The 16,764-nt window shown below is 42.2% G+C and overlaps 1 protein-coding gene across 1 annotated transcript in view; it reads left to right on the top strand.

The window, feature by feature from the left end:
* BRF1 (BRF1 general transcription factor IIIB subunit) overlaps positions 1-16,764 on the top strand; it is a 255,619-nt gene that overhangs the window by 232,658 nt on the left and 6,197 nt on the right. The window contains exons 16-17 of the mRNA XM_074996369.1: positions 11,904-11,955; positions 15,714-15,882. Of these exons, the coding sequence (XP_074852470.1) occupies positions 11,904-11,955; positions 15,714-15,882 (221 nt within the window). The remainder of the gene's footprint in view (positions 1-11,903; positions 11,956-15,713; positions 15,883-16,764) is intronic.

Here is a 16,764-nt window from a genome sequence, read left to right on the forward strand (position 1 = left end):
TTTTTAGTATGTCATACTGAATGCATTAATTGATGCTTTTGCTTTAGTTTACATTTGCTCGAATGGCAAAACAAACTGGCAAAATTGTTACTAATGAACTTTGAAGTTGTGACTTTAGACCGGGCTTAATCTGCCTTTGTGCGTAGCACAGTCCTTTTGGTTTGGAGAGGGATGCATACAGCACAAAATGTTAAAAAGACTGCACATATGAAGTCTCCTCATTAAACCCTCTGTCTCTTTCTTGAATTAGTTGAGGTCTTTTAGGACTATCAGTTTTTCTCTATTCCCAGTGAATTTTTAGTTCGGAGTTCCTGGGGTGTAAACTCAAAACAAAAAATTCAGTAGGATTAACCTAAAGGTATCATTTGGTTGATCTTCAAACATAACTAAGCATATAGAAGCATTTAAACCACATTGGGGAATTCAGAGCCTGCACAGTTTTTTGCACGTTACCTGTTTCAAGTAACTAAAATAACTGAGGTGAAAAATTCTTTGTGGTATAAAAGAAGAAGGGATTGACTCGAGGTGATTAGCATGTGTTTCATGTTTTACACATCATATTACAGTTGCGTTAATGTCTGTTGTATATAATGAAAAACTCCTTGATGCATATCTATTAACAAATCCTTTCTATGTAAATGAAGCAGCATAAATGCTTTTACCATGCCTGATCAGTCAACTAAATCTTTTTTCCCCTTTACTTTCCTTGTCCCAAATCACAGTAATCAATGGGAAGACAGTTTACACTGTATGTATCTTAAGTGAAATGAATGCATCCCTCGCTTTACATTTCCAAGTGGACAGACGTTCCCAGTCCTGCAAGTGTGTGTGCACAGGTTTAACTTTTGAGTCATTGCATTAACTTCAGTGGGACTCCTCATGTGTTTAATGTCAGTGATGTACTTGGGCTTTTTTGAGAGTCAGGGTTTAAGATTGTATAATTACGCTAAAATTGTTAGTACCCATTTTTAATAAATCACTTAAAGATGACCTGCAAAGGGAAAAAATTGATTCTTGACTCTTGGTTTTTTTTATGATAAAGATGGCATGATTTATGGGTCTTGTTTTTCAACAGGCTTGTTTTTTATGTTCATAGTTTAGATCCTTTGTAGGCTGGAATACGTCAGGGATGACAGGAGAATTACTTCAGTGACATAACGAGATCTAAGGGAAGGTCAAGCAATTAGGAGTGGAAAGGATTTTTAGTCACTCTTGTTTTTGATGTTAATGGTTGTTTAACTTCAGTGCTGAATATTGTAGGCTGAGGAAGCTAGTTGAACTGGTTTAACTTAAGATGTGATTTTAAACTGATTTTATGTAAGTCAATGCAACAGACTATATTGACCGTGTTTATTTTGGTTTAAGACAGGTTTATATTGGTTGAGCTTACACTACAAAATCAGTTGACTTAAGCCACCTTGTGTTAATCTACCTGTGCACGTATCTACACTTAAATTTCTCTTCCACTGTTGTAAGTGCTCCATTATGGTGCTGCAGTAACACCACCTCTCTGAAGGCAGGTCTACACTATGGGGCAATATTGACCTCAGATACGTGGCTCCAGCTATGAGTAGCGTAGGTGGAATCAGCATACCTTAGGTCAAATTATTTTGGGGTCTCTACTGCAGGAAGTCGATGGGAGAAACACTCCCAGTGACTCCCCTTACACTTCTTGCTCTGATGGTGTACCGGAGTTGACAAGAGAGCGATTGGTGTTCAATTTATCAAGTCTTTATTAGACCCACTAAGTCAACCCCCAGGGTTGCTGATTTCTGTGTAAGAGTAGACCTGCCCTCAGTGGTGATGAGCTATGGTCGATGTACTAAGGTTGATGCAACATGAGTGTAAACACTGCATTACCCATGTTGACCCTAACAGTTTTCCAGCAGATTCGGCAATGCTTGACACTGACCGCTTTAGCAACAGTTGGGAACTCCACTGCCCAGGTGTCATGTAGACCCAGTTCCCCTTCCTTTTTGAAAACCAGCATACTTCTGAAATATTTTTTTGATTGCCCAGCTTGGCAAGCACAGCTGGCAGAACGCAGCTGACCCTGTCGGCTGTGTGCTCCGGCCTGGAGCAGATGGGCGATACTGGATCTCCTGGGAGAGTGGGGAGAAGAGGCTGTGTAAGCACAGCTATGGACCAGCCCTAGGAATGTGAACATCTGCAGACCGATTTCATGGTGGATGTAGAAGAAGGGTTATGATATGGATCAGTAGCAGTGCTATGGGAAAGCAAAGGAGCTGCAGCAGGCATAGTAGAAAGTCAGGAAGGCCAACAGCTGTTCCAGTGCTGAGCCACAGACCTGTCCCTTTTACAGAGTTCTGTGCCGTACATGGCGACCATCCCACCCCTGCCTTCCAGTCAATGGTAGCTCCTAGAAGCCCAAGACACATACCCCTTTTGTCAACAGCGAGTAGGAGGATGGGGGACATAAAACAGAGTGTTCCAGCTGTGTCACAAACCAGAGCCTGTTTGAGACTGCCCTGAAGTCCAGGCGAGCATAGGCACACCTGACACTCTGAGAAAAATATTGCATTAGCCATTACAATGGTGTACTGCTGGCAGCCCCAGTTTGGCAGGACACAGCTATAGACTTGGTATTAATTCATTCTAGAAGATGTAGTGGTATGACATGGAGAGTCGAGGGGAGGGCTTTGTTTCTTGACCCAGAAGGGGCGTTTCTTTATCTGCAGCTGCCCTGTGAATGCCACCAACTGCCTTCAGTGTCCCACACCAAATCGTCCTCTGGGAAATTATCATATTCCCTGCTGACACAGTGGTTCTTGTGGCTCTGCACTTACCAGAGCAACATGTGTCCTGAGATTGCAACTTTCATCACAATACAGTAGGGTCTCAACATTTGCGAGGGTTCCGTGTTTAGAACCCTTGCAAATGTTGATTTGTCATGAATATGGGGGGTGCCCGGGGTCCTGTGGGAAGTGGCTGCTTGGCCACTCATGAATAATTGAATTCGCGAACGTTAAGGTCATGAATCTTGAGACTCTACTGTATTTCAGAGTTGTGAGGTTCCTTGGTTCTGTCCAAGATGGTGGACAGGTAGGAGGTCCATACAGGTTCATGGGACTTTTGAATGAGGCATGAGATATGAATGACATAATTAGATGGGGAAAGTTGAATACTGGGAAGTTAACGTCTTGCCCCCAGTTACATGGTACGACTCATTTTTGCCCTGCCATGCCTTGCCAAAACTTTTCAAAAGAGTGGGCTGGATGATAGCAAGTTGCACACTGGTATACCTACCCATGGTGCATTGCACTGTGCATCAGCACAAACTTTCCCAGTGAACATGAGCAGTGTTGATGGAAGAACCCAAGTATAAACCTCACAAGCGATATACTAACTCTGGCAGCTTTATGCCAATATAACTTACATTGTTCAGAGTTTGTATTGTAGACATGGCTTAAGCCTGATAGAAACAGGTTTAGGCTCCACTGAAATAAACCACTCTTAACCACTGTAGAATAGCCACACATGGGTTTGTGTGGATTTTACAAGTCTGGTTTAATTAAACCATGGCAATGTGTATGGAGATGAGATCCCACACAAAAGTAAGTAAATAAAAAAACTTTGGAAATGACCCCACCTAATACTGTCTATGTGCCTTCTATATCAGAAGGAAGCCAACAAAATAAAAATAAAAAAGCAATTTACATCTACCTTATTCAAAGCAAAAGTAAATATTAAATCGTTCGTGTTTATGAAAATGTTTATTTTCCTTTCTACCATTTCCACGTATTGTTTCATTGTGAATTATTTGTCCTTTTTTGCAGAAGTGTGATTAAATATTTGCCTTAATTTATTTGTTCTCACAAAATTTGATGCGTGTCTTAGGAGATGCATATTTCAATAGCATTAAGACTTGCTAGGACAGGCTTTAATGATCCATTAATACATTCTTTGGACAACTGCAGGCACTTGCATATAGTAATGCACCAGTAAAACTTAGATCATGTTTCATGATGTACTGCTTTTCTCTTGTGATTTATTTACTCCATTACCCATCTATGCCCATGTCCATTTTGAGATCTTTTTGCTCTGTGGTCTGCCAGAGGCATCTTAATAGGTTGGAATGAAAGGGTGCATGTTGGCTTCTGAATGATCAGTATGTCAACAAAGCGGGAGCTGGGGGGAAGGGAATCCAGCTTCCTATTTAGTGTTTGAGATTTACAGTGTCTTAACTTGGAATCTCTCGTTTCTTAGTCTACTTGAGATTGTGACAGCTCACAAGGCATACTTTGAACACAGATTATTACCACAGAGTGTAGTATGTGGATACAGAGGCACATTGTCACACGTAAGTTAAAGCTATCTTGACTCAACTTTGACTCACATAGCTCTATTTTAAAAATTAATTAGCTCATTAAGAAACTGCACTGCAACTTACTCTGTTGGCCTACTTTTTCCTTTTAATGTAGTTCCTCTTGGGGAAGTCATGACTCAGAACTTTCCTAAGACACACACGGTTTGATAAAAGGCAAAATGGGAGTCTTGTGAAAGTTGAATCGATCATGTAACAGTGATCTCTTAAATTGTGCAAAGTCCTGGAATATACAAGTCACAGGAGTACAGACTAGAGCAGTGTTTCTCAAACTATATTCTGTGATACTAGTATTCCATGAACAACTTGCGGGAGTGCCACAAGTATTTGGAAAGTACAGTGATGATCTATATTTTCTGTTATTGAAACCAGATACATTGTTTTTCTTCTTTTTTTATGACACCTGTTTAAATTACTTCATTTTGGTTTTGTTGTACATGTTGCTGTTTTTTTTTTTTTTGATAACAGTTTCTTTTAAGAAAAATGTTATAGGTGTTCTGTGGTCTCAAAAAAGTTTAAAAACACTGGATTAGAGTGTTTGCCTTTGTATATGCTTTCATAGCACCTGCCAAAGCAACTCTGTACAACCATAACACCATTAGGCTGTTTGATTAGACATGTTCACTACATAACTCAAAATATATGATAATTTACAAATATACTTGCTATTTAAATACGAGATTTTCCTTAATTGGCTGTTATAAATTAGAGGCAAGAAGTAATGATTTATTGCTTATAATTGGAAGTGAGTTAGGAAGACGAATGTTGGTAATCATGAAATAAAACTTGGAATACATTGATTTCCACATGGTTGACAATGCAACTTCTCTTTAAAGTATAGCATAGCAGACATGGGGTTGGGGAGATTTCTCCTGTGTATCTTGGTGCCTTTATGTGTTACTTGTATAAAATTACAGTTACCTGCATCTTAAACTAATGTGTTCCTCTGCATACACATACCACAATTTAGTTGGGGATGATATAGTTGCGGTTGGTCCTTCTTCAAGCAGGCGGTTGGACTATATGATCTCCTGAAGGCTCTTGCTACCCTAATATTATATGATTCTGTGACAAGAGACACCTTTTTTTAACAGTGCTATGTTGTTTGAGGTAGTGGAAGAAAAAGAAGTAATTTCATGTTTATGTCTTGTATGATTTTTTTTGTCCTTGCAATATCACAGACTTTAAATGGAAAGATCTAACAATAAATCTTGCATCACCTTTGGGTATAACAGGCTCTGTGGATTGTTTCCCAAGACTGCAGGTTACTAGATGTTTTTCTTTTCATCTTTGGCCTCATCTGCTTTTGTGAGGCTGAGTGTGATCAAAAACAACTGTCCAGAAGCGAATATTTGTAAACATCATTGATGAAATCTGAGGTAATACATTTGTACCAGGAATAAAAGCAAAACCACTACTGTTAAGAACTTTGCCATTGGAAAATTGCCATTGGAAATATCTTCACAATGTAATTTAGCTCTACACAGATTGTAGATGTGTCTGTGTGATTTGTTCATTCAGGTATATAAAAGACTTATCTGTCCATAGCTGTAAGCACAAGACGTAAAAATGATTGCTATTCGATTACCTTGTATAATGCACATAATATTTCTGCCTTTTTTTTAGATATGCACATTCTATACTACAAACATTTGGGGTCCCAGTTCAGCAAGGTTGTTAAACTCTTGGGCTGTTTCTACACATGCCACTTTCCTCCGAAAGTGTCTCCGAGTCTTCCGGACTCCAAACCGCATGACCTTATACTAATGAGGTGCTGAGAATTTGCATCTGCACGTCATTAGCATATTTTGGGCTGTTCATTAGCATGCCACTTTCGGAGGAAAGTGGCATGTATCGAAACAGCCTTAGGCTGTGTCTACACTTATGAGAAACTTCGAAATGGCCATGCTTGTGTCCAAATCGAAGAATACTAATGAGGCACTGAAACGACTATTTGGCGCCCCGTTAGCATGCCGCCAGCCACGGCACTTCAAAAGTGCCGCGTTTCACTCGTGTGCGGCTCGTCTATACAGGGGTCCTTTTCGAAAGGACCCTGCAAACATCGAAATCCCCTTATTCCTTTCGTCTGTGTGTCTTGCTGATTTGGTTCTGTAGTGTGATTGATTATGTACTTTTCAGAGTAAAGTTGTAACTCAGTTCTACTGCTTCTTCTTTTTCAAGCAAGTTTTCCTTCGAGGTGCAAATCTGCCTGGCTGCCACAATTTCATTTGGTCCAGGCGTAAAGGTTCTGACTGTGGTGGTGAAAGGGATGCAGCTCTTGAACAGCGGTTTGTTCTCTTTTGATGAAGTCTTTTTTGATTGAAAATACTTCCCTATATTGTCAGATGTCAAGAGGGGAGCGCATCAACATCCATAATGACAAATCTAGAAAAGTCATCTTCTAGGTTGCCACCTGTCTAGACTTTACTAAGACAGTCTGGTTTTTGTCTTCTGTGTTTGGATGCCATTAGGTTTGTCAGGTGTCCAGTTTTCAGGGAGCTGGCAACCTTAATGTGAACCAAATGACTTGTGACTGTGGGGAACTGCTGGATCATTAAACTGTGCCAGCTACTGCTCAGCTGGGTCTACCTCCTACCAGCAGGAAGGCTCCATGCAATCATGCAGTGACTCATGGGGAGGAGGACAGAGGAATGACTGCTAGGTGCTTTAGCGGAAATGGCAGAGCAGGAGCAGGACCAGGAGCAGGACCAGAGCTTTGAGGAAAGAGGGAAACCAGAGCTCCTTGGGGGTCCCTTTATCAGCACTTAGGAAAGTAGCATCTCTTTATGTTTCACTTTCGTAATGTTAGGAAGTAGGTGCGTTGGTCAACGCAGTAAAGTTATAAAAGCCAGGGAGCAATAGAAATTGCCATTTCCCATGGTCTGTAGGAATTTCCTAGACTCAAGTACACATACAGACTCTCCTTGATCAGCTGTTTGGCTTATTTTTGCTTGGATCTTACTGACATGGCTTTATAACTGAACTCCCGCTGCATGTGATTGACAATTTCTTGTTGGGGTCGGTGATAAAAGCACGCGGCTGATGTTTTAAAGCAGTTTTTGAGTTCTTGGAGATCAGTGAATGCTACAGTTACACAGCAAAATATCCAGTCATGTCTTTCATCCCCTTCTCCATCCTCAGAACAGGTATGGAAGATAGGTGTTTGAAGGCACCTGTGTATTAGCAGAGTGCTTGTCTGTTCTGAAGAAGGTGCAACAGTCTTTAGGAAAACAGCACAGATGTCTGACTTTATTTTTCACCAACAGATGCTTTTCCTGGAATATGTCTTCACTGCAGAGCTAAGTTCAGATGATCAGCACCTGGCTCTCAGCCACTCTGCTTAGGTTAGCCAAGGTGTACCATTCCCAGTGCGAAGTCTACTGCTGTACTGTTTCCGTACTGGCTATGTCTACATTGAACATGTACACTGTGTTCCTTTCCAGGGTTTTAAACTGCCCCCTTCTTGTTTTTACACATACAAAAACCTCTGAGCTGTGTTTCAAGCTGCTCTCAGTCTGGGCTTGCTTACACAGCTGCTAGTATGAGGTAGAGCCTGGCATCAGTTTTGCCATTCGACTTAGCAGTAGTTGCACAGACTCCAAACTTTGGAGGAGTGTTTTGTTCTATCCTCAGAATATGGAGTTTTTAGTGCCTCGCCTTGCACAAAAATACCACCATGGTCTGGCGGCTGAGAATAGCCAGCTATTCAGGCTGAAGCCAATGGCAGGCTTAGAGTTAGTTGCTGACAGGAACTCTACCCTATCAAAAAAAGGAGATGCCCCGTTTTCAACTAGGGGACACACCATTAAGTCTTTGATCTGGAAAGTTATTTAAGACAACTGTTAGAGATGTTTAAATATGATGTTTTCCCCCTTCCACAGATGTCTGGACAGTTGGATTCTTGGTCTGTTTCAGCCTGGCTTTACAAACAGCAGTGATGCTGAAACAGCACCAATGAAACTCTGAAGTGTACTTCATAGTAGATTTTCTGCAACATGTGTTATGCATGCAGAATGTATGATGGAGTGGCATGGTTATTTAGGTTGTATTGGCACGTCTCCCAGATGACCTGCATAATTTTATTCAGGGTTTCTTCACTCATGATTAATACAGCCATCGTAGACTCATGATGACAAAATCAGTATATCATATCACACCATCTTGTAGTCAATCTGTTCTTCTGTCTACAACATTAGTACGGGAGGTAAGCAACAGTAAGAGGTTTCCTAGGTGGATGGATTAAATTAAAATTCAGCATTAAGAGAGCTTTGGGTCACTTTCCTGAACCATTATTTCCAGAATTACATCACAGAGATTGTTATTCTATCATGATCCCATGGGTGGGTGAATTGTCTAATACAAATTACACATCTTTATTTTCCCATAACATACTCTCTGTTTTGTGTAGTATATTATATAATCTTTGTTTATTAAGTAATAAGCAAAATAAAAACAGTTGTTTTTCACAGCCAGCTTGTTTTTCAAAGCATTTATTCGGTTTGAAAGTTCAATTTATGTGATCTTCAGCCCTGTCAGATTCTGTTATACTGAATCTTCTTTTAAATTGTTAAGCTAGAGGACAAACCTAGATGTTATCTTGTATATCTTAATTGAAGATGGAGCAGGAGCTAAGCAGATTCTACAGTGAGCAGATACTAATGACAAATACTGTGCCTCTTCTTTCTGAGAAGGAAATGTCAAGATTATCAACCTCACATGCTATATAAATTGGTTAACTGGAGCATACAAATAATTTTCAAATTAGCTTGAAACCTGTGTGTGTGGCCCTTGAGGTTTGTACATGTTTTTGCTAGTTTGCTGTACCATTCACATTATGGCTTGTTTTGTGGTTTATTTTTTGTTTTTAATGTGTTTAATCCTGTCATTTTCATAATTCAGTTGGAAAGGACAGAAGGCATTTAATTTTTGTCCAAATGCTATAATTTAAACAGAAGCATGCTGCGTGTCCTAATGGATCTTAATCCAGAAAATAATACTGAATATTTGAGACAAAGTAGCTCTTAATTTAGAGTATTTTCTTCTGTGGCAAGCAGAAGTTTTTTGCAAGTCTAGTTCACAGAGATACATGAGATGGCAGTTGTGTTGATGGGGTGCATGTTGAAAGTTGCATAAAGGACTTTGGCTGTCCTCTTGTTGTGAAGTTGCTCATTTGAGTATAAATGCCCCATCCCACTCCAGCCTCAAAAACAGCTGTTTTCAGTGACAACACACTTCAGTATTCTAGCCTTCACTGGTTAAATCAGACTGCCAAAGAAGCCAGTATCTGTAGCCATGGCAGCCAGTAATTTATTGTTCCATATGGTTGGTGTGGCAGCAGCTGCTCTGTTTAAGGAGGTCAGGGCATAAGGGCGTTAAAAGAAACCACAGTAAAATCTTTCTTTAGTGCTGTGTACAGTAATAGCTTGGGGTCTCTGTGGAGATGATGACATCATCAGCCAGGAGACACAAATGATATTGCTTCTTTTTAAAAAAACTGAAGAGGCGATTCTCCTCAGAAAATAAGTTGACATCATGTGTCTCTTTGTGTGATGGTTTTAGTTCTCCAATTTGCATGGTTGGTGTTTGCTGATCATACATATTAATTAATGGACCTGATCCTCCTGTTTAAATTGGGATTAACTTTGGTGAAGTCAGTGGAGTCCTCTTACTACTGTAAGATCCATAGACAGGAGAGGGACATCCTTTCCAGTGTGTCGTGTATATGTATTTCTTTTTTTTGGTGGGGGGGTATTATTTTTGGCTTCCGCTGAGAACTGCAGTACTTCTACTACTGAGAAATAAGCATAGGGTTGCCAGTCCTCCTGGTGTTGCCAGGAGTCTCTCAAAACCACGCCCCGTCTCCTGGACACTACTTTAGCCAAACTGGGACATTTGGGGTGCCGCTTGTCCAGCAGTGCAGCAGGGCTGAGGTAGACTTTCTTACTTGTCTTGGCTTCACACCACCCCCAGAAGTGTCCGGCTCTGTGCCAGCGGCTCCTGGGGGGGCCAGCGGTCTCTGCACACTGCTTCTGTGGTGAGTGCCATGTGGCTCCCATCAGCTGGGAACAGCAGCCAATGGGAGCTGCAGAGGCAATGCCTGCAGGCAGCAGCATTTGGAGACCCCTCTGGCCCATTAGGAGCTGTTATCAGAGGGTGTATGTGTGCCAGTCGTTTTGGGGAGCCGCCCAAGGTAAGCACCACCACCCTTCACCCACTCCTGCACCCTAATTCTTTCCCAGAGCCCACACACTTTCTTGCTCACAGATGCATCTGCAGGCCAGATCCAGTGGCTTGGCAAGCCAGATCCAGCCCACGGTCCCTCTTTTGCCATGCCTTACACAATACTTTTCAAATATGCTCAAATTCAGCTTCCATATTTCTTACTTTCAGACTACGTAGAATCTGTTTGTTTTTTTGATGTTGTCTAGTTCAAGATCAGATAAGGTTGAACCTCTCTACACTGGCACACTTATCCAGCAACACCCATAATCCAGCATGATTTTAGTTAGTCGGACAACCACTTATCATGGGTGTGGCCAAGTTTCCTGTGGCCCCATGAAGTTCGTTTGCAGCCACCAGTCCTGGCTCTCAGTGTTCTGTGCGGTTATTTTGCTGTAATTTACCCCTAAATGTCTTCTAAGAGCCCAGTAAGCAGTGGAAGTGTTGGTAATGCTGCTTGGCAATATTGACCTTCAGTGGTCTGCCAGATTCATTCAGCACCAATCAGGTCCCCAGGATGTCAGACTAGAGAGGTTCAAACTTCATAAGATGTTAAAACCTCACTGATGTAATCTTGGTACATCAATGTAAATTTGGAATCACCTTCCTGAAATGAAGGCAAATGATTGCAGATTTACACTGGTATAATTAGGAAAACAGACTCTTTCTCACTGAATTTGTCCCTCGTGCCATAACATAAAAGAGGGAAGGGCCAACAATGGGTAGAAACTTTTTGGCCTTAAGAGCATGTGGCAAAAGCAATCTGTTTCATAGGACCCTGGGGCGAGCTAAGAAGGACGTTGGCTGGCCTATGGGATGGAGTTTGGCTACTGTACTTATTAGCTTGGTGTTTTGAGAGCTTGTCTATATGGGGAGTTTATTCTAATTAGCTGTTCCTAAATTAATTATTCCTGATTAATTGTATTCCAAATAAGCTTAAACCATTTTGGAAATGGATTTAATATATTCAAAATAAGACATTTTGGAATAAGTGCATTCGCACATGGAATTAATCAGGAATAGTGAAAACTCTTTAAGCGGACACTCTGTCTTTCTCTGGATCAACTTTGATTTCTAGACAATCCTTTACTGTTCTGCTCAGTGATAGTTTCACTGAATGGAAATGTTAATTGCTGTTAAACTGTGTGTAGGACTTGTGCATAGGATCTCTTTCATATGTTAAATGGAAAGGATGAAATACGTAGTATGATAACATTAGCAAACTTATTATCTTGGCTAGAGAACAAGTGAATGTAGTCTCTGTCAAACTGACCTCGTGATTTTTACATTTACAATGTAACTCGCCTACTAATTATCAGCCCTTTCTTCTTCTTTCCAGATTGAGACCGTGGATTTCTACACACCTAGCTAAAAAGGCTGCAGCTGAAGAGGTATGTGAAATTTACCACCTCCCCTAGAACCCTTCTACACAGATGCAGTCTGAAAACAGACTTACTCATAATACAATAATTAACACTTGATTGTGGAAGCTACCACAAACCTCAGTGGACTGAATTCTGATCTCAGTTATGAGCATGCAAATCCTGAGTCAAAGAGATCAGGACCAATCCCTCTGACCAAGCCAGATGCAATTAGTAGGGTCATTGCAGGTGCCACACTACAAGGAGTTCATAAGAGGGGTGTGACTATATTCATAATACAGGTTGAGCCTCTCTAGTACGGCACACTCTGGTCCGTGGTTTGGCTTGATTTTAGTTAGCCAGATACCATCTGATCATGGGTGTGGCCAAATTTCACATGTTCCCATAAAGTTACATTTACAACCACCAGTCCTGGATGTCAGTGTTCAGTGCTATTATTTAGCTCTAAATGTCTTCTGAGAGCCCAGTAATCAGTAGAAGTGTTGGTAATGCTGCTAGACAATCTTGACCTCCTGTGGTTCAGCAAATTCTCTCGTTCGGCACTGGTCAGGTCCTGAGGCTGCCAAACTTGTGAGCTTCAACCTGTTCTCATTTTGGTAATTCTGTCTCTCACGCACGTGCTCTCTCTCTCCCTACTAAAATGTAGGTCATGATTCTTATCTCTAACTCCTCCTCTACATTCTGTCTATGTGAATGTATATTTGTACACAGGTGTACACATACAGTAAATTAAAATGGTTGCCCATATTCAGAAAATAAACTGTTACATAACAGTGCAGCATCTGTATTGCAGTTATATAAACTGAGTCAGCCACTTGTATTTTTATATATATGTGTGAAACCTGACACCGTTCTGAAAACGTTCTAGTTAACTTTGATAATTTCACATGTTTCCACAACCATTCATACCCTCATTAAAAAAAAGTGTGAGTTTAAAATCCGTACTAAAAGATCACATTTTCTGGAGACTAATTCAAGAAGTTTGGTGAAAGGTATTGTTTGACATTCTTGTATAAAAATGATTAAAAACATTGATTTTCAGAAACAGTTTGATACAATGCCTGGGGAAATACATTTTCACATTTTATGCTGTGCTGATTAGAAAAACCTGCACATTTTTAGAGCTGTAACAGCCTGGAAATGGACATGATAATTAGAAGAAGGTCATATTTTAATTAGGATGGTGCAATTTTAATAAACAATGAATCAGTTGTAGTGCCTTTATATTCATCCATTCTTTAATGAAACATTTCAGAGCAGATGGAAACTTTTAACTTAAAAATTAGCATAAAATAAGATGATGTTTTTCCTAGAACTGTTTTCTGTTACATCTTGTGCCTAAAATCCCTGGAGTTGTCAGCTTGATAATTCTATATGGGAAAAGTAGTGATGGATGAAGCAAGATAAACTGAAAGGAAAGGAATTCAAATCTAAAAAACAGCGAGATTTATTTCTATAGGGAGATAGTTTTCTATGTGAGTGGGGTACCCAATTCATGTTTAGATTAATGGTGTTCAGTACCCAATCCTTATGTTATTGGAGGAATTTCCTTGATGACTTTGCTCTGGTGTACATTACAAACTTCTGTTGATCTGTTGAAATTTATATAATCCGCACCTCTGAGCAATGCTTTTCTACCAACCAAACTCCTGGTGCAGACAGTGCTATGGGGACGTGAGGGCTTACTGGGAAGGAAGAGTGCCTGTGTGGACAGGAGTAGCTTGCCTGTGTGGTCAGCTTGCTTTGACAGGGTTGGCTGGAGTTTGATGTCTGAGTAATTAGTTGGTGATATTTCTGGGCTAGGGCGGGGAGAGGAACCCTGTGTCCTGCAGTCCGAATCCAGACCATGGCTGGCCTGCGTCCAGACCCAGTGCTCGGGGTTCCCCTCTACAACATCTGGCCTGCTGCGAGATGGGGAGCCCTGAGCCTCGCAGGCAAGCTGTGGGCGAATCTGGTTCTGCTGGAGGGCGGTTTTGCTGGAGAGCGGGATGGCAGGAAGCAGCTCTGTTTGGTGCTGAGCAGCAGCACTGCCTGGAGGCTTTATCCCACCACTCTGACTGCCCGGAATTCCAGCCAACCGAAGCAGCAGAGGGTTAGGGTTAGTGGGGGGAAGGTGCAGAGCCATGTGTCCAGGGGTGCTGCACAGGTGAGAATCCCCCACGTTGCCCAGATCTGTGCTCCTAGACAGCTCCTGTGCTTCCTCCTGCCCAGTCCCCTACTCCCACCCTTTTACTGCATTGTCCCTCCCACCCTGACTCCCCACACTACCTTGCTCCTGCCCCCTCCCTCCCAGACCTCTTACCCCCACCATGACCCCTCCCTTCCAGATCCTGCACCCTTCTTCCCACAGAGTCCCGCATCCCTCGTCTGCTCCTGCACCCCCTCTTGCCCAGACCTCACTCCTTTCCTGCAACCCTCCCCCAGTCAGACCCTCTCCCACAGCCCCCTCCTGTCCGGACCCCCCAGTACCAATCCCACTTCTGCCCCCTCCTTTGGAGGTGCTCTTTTCTCACTGGACCCCTTTTCTCCTTATCTCTAGAAATGCCGCCTTTTTGCTTAATCCTTACCATCTGCATGCGTCGGGTCTTTTTCCTTCTGCTCTCCTGGAGGCACTGCCTCTCTATCCCATTCTCAGAGGACAGTTTAGCCCAGTGATCCGTGCAGTCATCTGTGGTATGGGAGACACAGGTTCAAGTCCTTGCTATAATGCCTGTAGAATGATTGATAAAGTGGAACAGCTCCAGCAAGAGAGATTGAGAGCCTGATCCCACAATAACAAGTAAGCCTAATGGTTAAGGCACTTATCTGCAATGTTGGAGGCTTGGTTCAAGTCACTACTCCCAACCTGCAGAGCAGAGACTTGAAGCTGAATTGCCCACATCCCAGGTGAGTGCCCTGCCATGAGTCCCTGTTGTGGGTTGGTCCCAGTGCCAAATGGGGAAAATGTTGAAAATCTCAATATTCTTCACTAGACCATAAAACCATTTCCTGCCCAGCTGTCCTTAGGGCCTTGCTGAACTGGGGCCTTAGCATCAATAAGACAGACCCTGATCTCTGAAAAAGTAGAAATGGATCTGGTAACAGAGAGGACAAGCCAGTGCTGTGTAAAACTCAGCTCTCTGTGGATCCTTGGCATGTGCTCCCAGGGCCACCCGTTCCCAACCTGCTCTTCTGCTAATGTTGATGTACCAGTTTGTATAGTCACTGTTGTTGTTCTCTTACTCCATGAACAGTGTTTTCAAATGAGCATTATTGTCACACTTGATTCTGCTCCAAGAAAATCCAGCCTGATCTGTCAGAATTAATACATGTCAGATTTTTCTGATATCAGAGTACATTTTGTTCTCATTAAGTGATAATAGCACTGTTGTTGCATAATAGCCAGTATTGGAACCAAACACAATGAGGGAAAACACTTGAAGCTTCCACACTGACTCTGCCAAAACACCTCCAGCCTCAAGCTAATTTTACCATGCACTTGTTGAGAGGCTTCTGTTTTTCTTTCACTCCCTTTGACTGTTTCCCTTTGAGTATTTGCCTGGCTTTGAAATACTTTAAATCTGAATATATCACTGATGCACATTCACAGGACTTTCCACAGTGGAAGTTGAATGTTCCCTAGAAAAGTTAAGCTGCTTAGGCTGGGTTTGGGCTTTGATAGAGAACAGTTGTGCCAGGTGTTCTGGCCCTCTCATTTGGAGATTTTAAGGGGAAAGAGTCGGCTACAAGGAATGGTATTCTTCAGTGTCCCCCTCTCTTCTTCACAGGCAGTCTTTCCACATTTACAGACAGAAGGACCAGAGGTTGAAAAGCCAGGGAACGTGCTGGTAGAGAGTGGACCAGTATCATATAACCATGAGGATGAAGTTGACGATGAAGAAATAGAAGAAGAGGATGATCACTGCATGAGTGCACTTCAGTTAATGGGAGGAAATGGTAAGTCTTGATTTTAGGTATGGGGGCCTACTGACTGCACTGTTTTGAAGAGGGAAATTGAGACGAGCTTCTGTTCTTTGTAAAATAATCCTTATTCTCAAGGAGCTATTGGAGCAATGAAAAATGTGAGCTGTTTTTGGGGAGCAGGGCAGAAGGCCACAGCCGTGGTAGCTTGAGATACCAGAAGAAATGGGAAGACACAAAGTCGTGATTCGAATAGTGCCTTGTTCTCGGTATCTGACAGTACGGTTAGCAGTTTGCTAAAGTGACCTGCTCGTTATTAATGAAAAGCCTTTTCTCAGTATGCTAAACGGTACTGCGTATGGGATTACAACCCCCAGCAGTGAGCGGGGCCCTGTGCATGGCTCACTGCACTGCATAAGCCTCAGCCAGGCATTGTGCAGGGGATAGATGGTCAGAGCAGCTGTTCAGGCGTACCCGTGCACTGCTGCCCCAGGCACAAGATGGGAAGGATCTCCATACCAGCCTGCAGAGTCCAGCATCACACCAACAAGCTGTGGTTTACATGAGGCCCAGGCGAGTACCTATTCTCCCAGGCAGTTTCTATGCGTATCTGCCAAGCTCCCCTGCCCCCAACAGGATAGGTGGTGAATGCGTACTTTGTGAATCCCACTGGAGTTGCTTGGTGATGTCTAAACCAGTGGTTCCCAACTTTTCACTAGTGCGGACCCCAGCCACCCCCCCCAAACCATTCACAGATCCCCAATTACACCCCCACAACTGTTTGCAGGCCCCCATCAAAGCCAATTCTAGCCACTATGTACACTTCATTACATGAAAAAGGAAACCACAACATAGATTTTCGGACAGCAATTAATAACATTAGTGGAAGATATTTAATTTAAAAAATAATAATAGATT

The sequence above is a fragment of the Carettochelys insculpta genome, chromosome 6 (assembly GCF_033958435.1).
Source record: "Carettochelys insculpta isolate YL-2023 chromosome 6, ASM3395843v1, whole genome shotgun sequence".
NCBI lineage: Eukaryota > Metazoa > Chordata > Testudines > Carettochelyidae > Carettochelys > Carettochelys insculpta.